The sequence below is a fragment of the Pteropus alecto genome, unplaced genomic scaffold, assembly GCF_000325575.1.
Source record: "Pteropus alecto unplaced genomic scaffold, ASM32557v1 scaffold146, whole genome shotgun sequence".
Lineage (NCBI taxonomy): Eukaryota > Metazoa > Chordata > Mammalia > Chiroptera > Pteropodidae > Pteropus > Pteropus alecto.
This window is the reverse complement of record NW_006442107.1, coordinates 6,467,087-6,476,932: the sequence shown is the minus strand read 5'-3', so window position 1 is coordinate 6,476,932 and position 9,846 is coordinate 6,467,087. Positions and strand designations below refer to the sequence as shown.

The following is a 9,846-nucleotide window of genomic DNA, read 5'->3' as shown; positions in this document are numbered from 1 at the left end:
AGGCAGCCATGCCTCGGGCAACGACTCGGAACCTTAGGTGTTAGGGAGAGGTCAGAAGAAGTAAATGGCTATGATAAAGTAAGCATTTTAAAATAAATACCATATTTTCTATTAAAAAACAAGACTAACACATTTCCAGACCTGCTACTGTTTTTAAGCCTCTTCAGGAAAATCTTAAATATCATCAAGAAGGAGCCTTAGTCTTCTCTTCCATTATCACCACCCGAACAATGTAAGTAAGCATAACTGAGACTCATGAAAGAAAGTGTTGACAAAAATATATAATAACTCTCAGATATTGCTGGTGGGAATATAAAAAATGGTGCAGTGCTGTGAAAAAGTCTGGCAGGACCTCAGTAAGTTAAACATAGAGTAACAAACGATATGACCCAGCAATTCCACTTCTGGGTATGTACCCAGAACAACTGAAGGCAGGTGTTCTAACAAAAACTCGTACACAAATTTCACAGCAGCACTACTCACGACAGCCAGAAGATTTTAAAAACTCAAATGCTTATCAACTGATGAATGCATAAACAAAATGTGGTATATCCATCCATACAATGGACTATTACTCAATTGTAAAAAGGAATGAAGTATTGACACATACTAAAACATGGATGAGCCTTGAAACTTTATGCTAAGTGAGAGAAGCCAGACACAAGAGGCTACATATTATATGATTCCGTTTCTATGAACTATTCAGAATAGGACATAAATAGTCAGAAAGTTAATTAGTGGTTGCCAGAGACCTGGGGGCGAGGAGAACAGGGAATGACTGCTTAATGGGTATAGGATTTCCTTTTAGGGGAATAAAAATCACCCTAGTGATGGTTGCAACAACATTATGAATGTACTAAATGCCACTGAACTGTATGTTTTAAAATGGTTACCATGATAATATTTTACATTATGTGTATTTTACCACAATTTAAGTAAATGAGAATCACATAGTCCTGATAAATTCTACCATGAACAAAGAAACATGATGTTAACTGGTTTGAATTAGGTGGCTCCTGAAGTTGCAACAAACAGGATGGGCTAGTCCACAAGAATGCTGCCATTAGAACGGTACGGAGACTCTTCAGCGCTGGTAAAGGCTTTAGACAAAACCCACGATGCAAATGAATATTATGAGAGAAAACGGGAGGCTAATGGCAAATTCTTTCACACCTTGGAATTTTTAGCAAGAAAACTTAGACTTGTTTCTCAATGCTTATCCTTTTTATCAATTAACTCTAACTCTTCTTGACTTCACGGTTCGAGTAGACTGAGTCCCACCCAGGATCTGACTGCCCTGATAAAGAGCGTGCAATGAAGAAGCTGACTGGGGTATTCCAACCTACCCTTGCAAACCATTACTGGCTCTAAGCCAAAAAGAAATCAGTAGTGTGGCCAGATTACAAATCAAAATACGACAAGAGATAATACTTTTAAAAAAATTATTTGAACATAAAAACAAAGTTGTTTTAAAATAAGAATAAAACACATTGGTTGTTTTTTCCCCTAATCTTTGGGGACAACCTAGCCCCTAAGCCAAAAACCTACTAAAGTGTCACAACCCCTAAGTAGGTGCAGACACTGAGGCCCATTTAGAAGAACAGCGACAGATGCCTCCTTACCTGTTGGACAGGGGTGATTTCCGGCCGAACCCGATTGCCCCCAGAATCCCAGAGCTGAGCCTCTCTTCAGCAAGCAGGCTCTGCCTGCTCTGAAGCATGAGCAGAATTCGAATGACAGATTCTGTCAAGACCAAGTCATTCTGCTCCGCCTGGATCAGGGACAGCTGCAGGACTTGGTGCCACCACAAAAACAGCTTTGCCTCTTCCTGCACAGACCTAAGGGGAGGCCCCAGAGGAAAATAAAATTACAAGTGGGTTTATTTCTATTCCCATTTAACTGACAGTCCACACTTGAGTTTTAAGTCTAAGGGGCATTTAGCACTCTTAAAGCTTAGGCTAACGGGTAACAGTTATTAATATAATAATGTAAAACTTTATATTATATTAATAATAATAATATCACTTATTATTATTATTAAAGTATCGCTTGGCCACACTGCTGTCATTTATTGAACAGCTATCATTTATTGTACACTTACTACATGCCAAACGCTGTGTGCTAGCTTTACGTTCTTTCGCTTAATCCTCATTAACAACACTATGAGGAAAATATTGTTACCGCTAATGAACTGATAAGGAACATAAAGGCCGGTGCTTCAAAATGCCCATTTTAGGAAATAAAAAATCTGTTCAGAAAATTAGCCCGTGCAAGTAGAAATCTTTCTAAAACAAGTGTCACTGTGCCTTACAAACTTGTTTGTTTCTACGTGTCACTTGGTTCTGTGCACTTAAATGAGCACTTACTTCAACCCCACATTCCAAGTTACCCAAACCCAGTGAGTCTGACACAGCAGCCAGACGGCCAACGTACTTTGGATAGACCTGTTCCAACCACTTGCTTAAGATGAGCAGCACTTTCATTTCGTTCCTTAGTGTCTGTTCGCTGTTTAAACACTGTAGCAAGTAGACATAAAGAGTCAAGTAACTGCCAAGAGACAGGCACTCCTGTAGAAATTCTTCCATGGTGAGCTCAGGAACTTGAAGGGACACCAGAATGGGGCCCCATCCTAAATGCTGATTGAGGGAGCCTAAAAAAAAACACCAAGAAGAGGCAGCAAGGTAAAAGCCAGATTCAAATGATTTAACTACTCTAATAAATGTCTTCGCTTTAATAAGCTTGACGTCAAGAAAACATTGCCTGCATTGACCCTGGAGCCACGAAAGCGAAATATGCCTCCCAGCTTAGGCTGGAAAGCCCTTATGCTAAATGCCTGTGTCCTGGCTCGCCACTAAAGAGGGCTGAGAAATCAGAATTCAGCGCTACATTTTTATAAATCACCTTTCTCAACATATTATGATCATTAAACTCACATATAGACTCTGCCTGTACCAGTCATCTAAAAGTTTCAACTTTAATACCATTTATACTCATGGCTCTCAATTCTTTGGGGGCAGTGAGGGTGGGGTGACATGGTGACATGCATAGCATCTCCCAAGTGGATTCGTGCGTTGTCAAGAAAGGGCAGAATCCAGGTGCCTCCTGGCATTCTCGCTAAGACCCTTTTCTCTCCTACTGTGGGTACTATGATGTGCATCTGCCTGTCAGAATTGAGAAGTGCTCTTTTGAGCACGAACAGGTTGTTTCCAGAATGTAAGAGTTTAGAGAGAGAACAAGAAAAATAAAAGGGAGATGGTGGGGGTATGTGTGTATAGGGGGACCTCTTCATAACAGTTTAAAAGATATGACAAAAAACAATAAAAAGATTTCGATGAAAACCCATTTTAACAAATGAGAAACTAGAGAAAATTAATGTAGTATGGCATTATTATATAGATTCTGGCTTATAGCGTTTGTTTTGAGAACTATGACAAGGCCTGTGACATACATACGCGATTTACCTATCATAAAAGGGCAGGTCTGATACTGCAAAACCAATATAAAATAAATTAGAAGTTCCCTCCCTTGAAACACAATTGTAGCAACACGCCTGGGTCATAGGTTTTCATGCTGACTGCAGATCTTCACGAGAAAGACAAAATACCTTCCCGAAAGAACAACATTTACAGAGAGCATGAGATGACTGTCCTCTCACCTTCTTGGAAGTAGGCAGTGATGCAGGCTTCTGTCGTCTCAGCCATGTGGCGGACGGAAGCCAGGCTCTGGCAGGCCGCCGTCAGAAGGGGCAGCACCATCAGCCCGTGCACGTTCTGCCCGATCCAGGTCCGGATGCTGCCCCGGAGGAACTCTGCCGTTGGAACTGTCGCGTTGTTCACCACCATCAGGACTTCCATAAAGAGGCTGCTGAGGGCCATGTGGCGGGTCTGGCTGTCTACGTCTGAGGGGGACACAGACACACACTCGTGAAAGCCTCCGGAATGGCGATGCAAACACGGTCAAGGGAGCAACAGGGCTTTAATCTTAGCTGCTCTCCAGGCAGATTTTACAATCCTGGCGGATCTCAAGGGACCAGGAGGAAGACCGGATGGTATTTAGCTTTTAAGGCTAGGAAATGATACACAAGTACTTTGTAAGAGCAAAGTAGGAAGTACTGCAAGCTCCCTGGCTGCAGCAGTGTGGCCAAGCGATGCTTTAATAAACAGATATACCAAGTTGGTGTAAAAGAGTAACTTATTTATCAGAACATGCTCAATTAGTTGTCATCTTCCAATCTTTGCTCATTTGGAAAGCCAAACACTCAGATCTCAGCAGTCATTCGGTAAACTAGTTAGAAACAGCGCCTCCAGCCCACCACTGCCAAAGCCATCGATTCCGGAGGGATTTACACAGAATAGCTGTTGTTTAAAACAAAATATAAAAGGAGGAAAAGCATTTTGAAAGCCTCCTAATAGGAGCTCTTCTATTTTTTTTTCTAAATAAGAAAAATAGACAGACTGGTAATATAAATGGGTCTTTCTAAAAAATTAAGATGTCGAAAGAGGACAGTACACAGGAAAAAGAGTAAATTCATTTTACAAGAGAACTGCGAACAAATCGGTTACTAAAACATTACGTCTTTACATTCAAAAAGAGAAAACCAATTTCACTGAGAATGTGTGGAGAAACTATTCAACAGGTATAATTTTTGTCAACTATTTCTAGCTCTCCTTGAGTTGGGTACATTTCTTTTAATGGAAGAGAGTTGTGGCTTTCTCACACCGAGGCTTCAGTACTTTTGTCAATGGGAATATGGAGGTCTGACTCATCACACCCATCAGACCAAATTCACCCACTTGCACAGAATTAAATAAATCCTCAATGTTACTATAAGATCTACTTATTTTCAAAAAATGACTTTAAAGATTTATCTCTGAATTTCAGTTGAATAGCAATTTTAATTTTATCTTTTAATATGACTTAGAGGAGCAAAAACCGACCGCAGTAAGCCTCTTAACAGATCTCAGCCTCTCCCCTTCCTATTAATCATCAACATAGTCAATAGTGTTTTCTTAAAATTCAGATCTGATTCCATCGTTCTTCTGATTAAGATCTTTCTAGAACACCCTTCTCTCCCTTGCATCGTCAGCTATTATTCAACCTTCATGGCCCAATCACATAATCAACTGTAAAACAGTTTCTCCAGCATTGCCTGCTAATTTCTTTTTTCTTTACACATGATTATTGTTACTTGCCTTTAGCTGATGCTAAACTTTAGGTGCATTATCTCATTCCACACTTATATATGAAACAGGTACACCATTCTCCACATACCTATTACATCCAGCTGTGCTATTTAGACCTCCTATAGTCTTACTGATTTTCTGTCTACTTGATCTATCAATTACTGTGAGATGTGTCAAAATCTCTCGCTGTGAGGGAATCTGACATTTCTCTTTCTGGTTCTGTCAATTTTCACTTTATGCATTAGCTATTGTGTTATTAGGTACAAATAAGTTAAGAATTATTATATCCTCCTTCCTGGTGAACTGAACCTTTTATTAATTTTCCAATGACTTTATTTCTATTAAGGCTTATTTCTATTTTTTTAATGTTTCAATTACATTTGGCATACAATATTCAGTCTCGAGGTGGCCTCTTCTATATGTCCCCAGCTGTAGGATTTCTGTTCAGCTAGCCTTCAGGAAACTCTCAGTGATGGCTGTTCTGTAGTTTAGCTGTAATTCTGATGTGGCTGTCAGGAGGCAAGCAGTTTGCCGACTCCGCCATCCTGATTGGAAGTCTGCTTATTTCTTCTTTATTTTTCGTCATGCAACTTCAGGGCAGGAAAACACACGAGAGATCATCTGGCTCTGAAATTCTTTCTGCCTTGTAATCCGATCTGTCTAATATTAATATAGCTCTACCAGCTTTCTATTTTAATATTTACCTGATATGCTTACCTTATGGAAAACTTTCTACATCCTATATTTAGATGTACTTATAATTTATTAATCCAGTCTGATGATCTTTTAACCTAAACGTTAGTCCATTTACAGTTACTAATGTATTTGAATTTTACCATCTTATTTTGGTTATTTTTCTCACCTTCTCCACACTTCTTTTCTTGCCATCTTTGAACATATTTTAGCCATTCTTTTTTATCTCCCTCTACTTGCTTAGAAATTATACATTTTATTTCTATTCTTTTGGTGAATTTCTTAGATTTTTTTAACATTCACATTTTATAAAGGTGTAAATGTAATCAATTTCTTGAACCTCTCAAATAATAATAAAACTTTAGAATGCTTTTAACTCAACCTGTTTCCTAATATATATAGTGCAGTCATATAATTTAATTTTAGCTTTTGCTTTTTAAACCCCTAAATGCATGATTACGGTAGTTCTTTACAGGCAGTTTTTATTTACATTTTACTACTTTCTCTGCATATTATTCCTTCTTGCAATGCCTTCTACTGTGATCACTCTACTTCCACCTGAAGAACATGCTTTAGCATTTCCTCCAGTGACATCTACTGAGACAAAACACCCTCCATTTCAATGAAAATATCTTTACTTCATCCTCATCCTTGAAAGATGGTTTTCCTTCATTTGCAATTCCAGGTTATCCGTCATTTCCCCACAGCACTGTGTTGTTACTGAGAGGTAGGCAGTCAGCATACACGCTGTTCCTCTGCAGCTAATGTGTCTTTCTTTCCTTCACGGGTGTAGAGGTTTTTTTCTTTCACTGGGGCTTCAGCAGTCTCACCACAGTGTGATGGTGTGAATTTCTTCCTATTTATCCTGCTTCAGATTTGATGTGTTTACTGAATCTAAGGATTGCTATACTCATCAGTCCTGGGAAGTTCTTTGCCTTGCTATCTCCTCAGCTAGCCTCTCCCCAAATCTGAACCTCCTCTCTTTCTGGAATTCTGATGAGATGATGGCTGTATGTTTAGACCTTCTCAGTCTGTTCTCTATGCCCCTTAACCCCACTTTTATATTCCTTCTCTGTCTGTTCTACATTCTGGGTATTTCCTTCAGGTTTATTTTCCAGTTTACCTGTTTTCTCTTCAGGTGGGTTGAATCTGCTGTTAAATTTTTATTACAATTTTTATATTTTTCATTTCTAGAATATCTGATTCTCTCTCCAAGCTGCATATCTCTATAATAGTTTATTCCTTACTGATATTTTCAAATCTTTTATTTCATCAAATGTTATTTTTTCTTTACTGTGATAATTATGCCAATATCTTAAGTCTTTATATGTCTGACTCTGCTGACTTGTTCTTTGCTGACTTTCTCGTGGTTCCTTGTTTCCTTATGTATTTCAGGACTTTTTTTTTTTTTTTTAACTGTGAGTTCATATTCGTTGGAACTCTGAAGACTGAGCTGAAGATGAGTTTCTCCAAAAAGGATCTGTAGTTGTCTTCTGCCAGGCATCTGGTGGCATTGCCAACTCAGGACTAGTTTAACTCAATTCTCAGGTTGAGGGATTTTGGGGAACAATCTAGGTATTATGAATTCTTACTTCAAACCCACATGAGGGTCAGCTTGTACTAACTAATTTTCAAAAGAGGTATCTTTTCCCCCACCACATAGACTTCTGATCCAACATCCAGGTCAAACAGATAAATGTCTTTGCTTTCCTCCCCCAGGGGCAGGTTTACTTCTAGCTCATCCTTACACCGAGGATGCCTGTGGAGTTACATCCTGTGGCGTTATCAGTCATCTAAGCCCTCAGTCCAGTTAACCTCACACCAGCATCTGAGAGTGTCAACCCCTCTTTGGTCTAAATGTTCACGCCCCCTCTCAGTGCTGAGATAACACAGTGTCCCTAGGGTCCAGTCATGCCTCTGATTGCTGCTTTTCTGGAAAAAGGAATGACTGTGTCTTGACCATCTTCCTGATGTCATAGTGCCTTACACACAGCAGGAGTTCGATGACTGAATAAATACACGACCCCCTGGTGGTCACTTACCGGGTGGGTTAAAGACAATGATATCATCTAAGAGCTTAGACATTTCCTGTTCTAGGACTGCTAGGGTGATTTTTCCATTTTGCTCCAGGGAGCTGAGGAATTGAACCATCTGATGAGTGAAGGCTCGGCATTTTGGAACTGCATCCTGACAATTAAAAAGAAAAGATCATTCAAACAAATCCATGCAAGCAGTGTTAACGGAGTGTTCGCTGGGAGCGAGGCACGCCATTGACTGCTTTGGCAGGGAGTGGAGAGGACAGAGCAGGAAGTTCCGGGAGAACACTCTTCCTTTTCACTGCATTAATGACATTAACTACACGCCAATTACTCACCAGAAACTTTCCCCAAACTACCTAATTTAATCCTTACAGCACCACTTTGAGGCAAGGTATTATTTCCAATTCAGATGAGAAAACCAAGGTCGTAATGGCAGTGAGATGGGGAACTGAGTTTATCAGACCTCGAACTCATGCTCACAACTTCCTTGTCATTCTGCTGCCAATGACATTCAGATCACTTAGACAAACAGCCCACTGCCAGCCCATAATCCTTCTGGTCTCGTTAGCATGTGACACTGCAAGTAAATAAATGCTTACCAGAGATAAATAAAACTAAAAGATCTGAGAGGCCAAAATATGAGTACACACGACAGATATTCTCCCACTTCCTCTGATGAGCTATCACAGGGTTCAAGACTGTCCTCAGTAGCACTTAAGCTATTACCAGTCCTGAAGAACACTCTCTGCCTTTGAAAGCACCCACTCAACTTACAAGATGTTTCTGGCTGTCGGTAGGAACAGAAAGGCCTGCAGTCACTTTCAGGAGCTTCACGATTAATTCAGCAGAAGATTCCTTTGCCAGGAGGATGGATGGCTGATAATGGCTGCTGAAATAACTTAGCACACTCTGATATGACACAATATCCACAAGATGCCATGAAAGTGAGCTTGCCTGTCCAAGGAGACTCAGTAGAGGCGAATCCTAAAATTGAAGCACATATTCCTTTAGTTCCAGAGATCCCATTTTTCTAGAAATATATGTCTAGAAATTAGTCTAAGAAGTGACCACCAAGATGGCCTGTGATAAGCATAGAACAGTTAAGATGTCAAATAAATACCATCTCAAGTTAGGAGTACTAGTAAAAGTAATAACCAAAGTCTTGGCAAAAGCACATTAAGATTTGTAAGTATTCACAACCCAATTTTCAAAGGAACTCTCTGAGCTGGTGTTAGAACTCGCAATTAATGAGATGTAAAATAAAATTGATTTTTATATACTGACTCAGTGTAGTTCCCTTCATAATCTACAATTAGATTATGAACTATCCAAGAAAATCAGGCATCTTGTTAAGGGCACATCCCGTATACCAAGCACATATTCACACTGATAAGATGCACCAGGGAAATAACTAACAAATGACAATCTCACAGAAAGTGAGGATCTAGGGGGCCTTGCCAAGTTTTACTACAGGCTCTCCAAACTTACTGTTTGGTCTACCAACTGATGTTCCTTTGCCAATAAAATCATCATGAAAAGGAGGCAGACAACCATGCTCCGGGTCTCTGGGTGGGGACTGGGACTCCAGGCATCAGAAAGCACACTGACCCAATTGACTTCACAGAGGACAGATCCCAAAAATAAGAAGCAGCTCTTGGGGCTTCCTCGTTCCACCTAAAAGGAAACAAATTAAAACCAACGTTTTGCTTTAAGCTACTTATGTTATCTCGAAAATGTGTATAAGTCAATGTTTACTAAATTATATTTTTTAAATAACACTTTTTTCCCAGATTACAAAAGTCATCCATAATCCTAGCCCCCAGAGATTTAGACTTAATATTCGTAATATCTTTCTTTCCACACTGAGTGTATGTGTAACATTTTCCAGCTTGTTTGGAGTGCATTGCTTATTCTATTCATTTAGCAGGAAT

General features: G+C 39.6%; 1 protein-coding gene across 1 annotated transcript in view; it reads right to left on the bottom strand.

Moving 5' to 3' along the window:
* Positions 1-9,846, bottom strand: part of EPG5 (ectopic P-granules autophagy protein 5 homolog) — an 87,733-nt gene that overhangs the window by 3,201 nt on the left and 74,686 nt on the right. Inside the window, 7 exon segments of the mRNA XM_025038620.1 lie at positions 1-32; positions 1,623-1,838; positions 2,434-2,650; positions 3,656-3,898; positions 7,919-8,063; positions 8,690-8,899; positions 9,404-9,589. The exon segment at positions 1-32 is cut by the window's left edge and continues 55 nt beyond it. Coding sequence (XP_024894388.1) covers positions 1-32; positions 1,623-1,838; positions 2,434-2,650; positions 3,656-3,898; positions 7,919-8,063; positions 8,690-8,899; positions 9,404-9,589 — 1,249 coding nt within the window.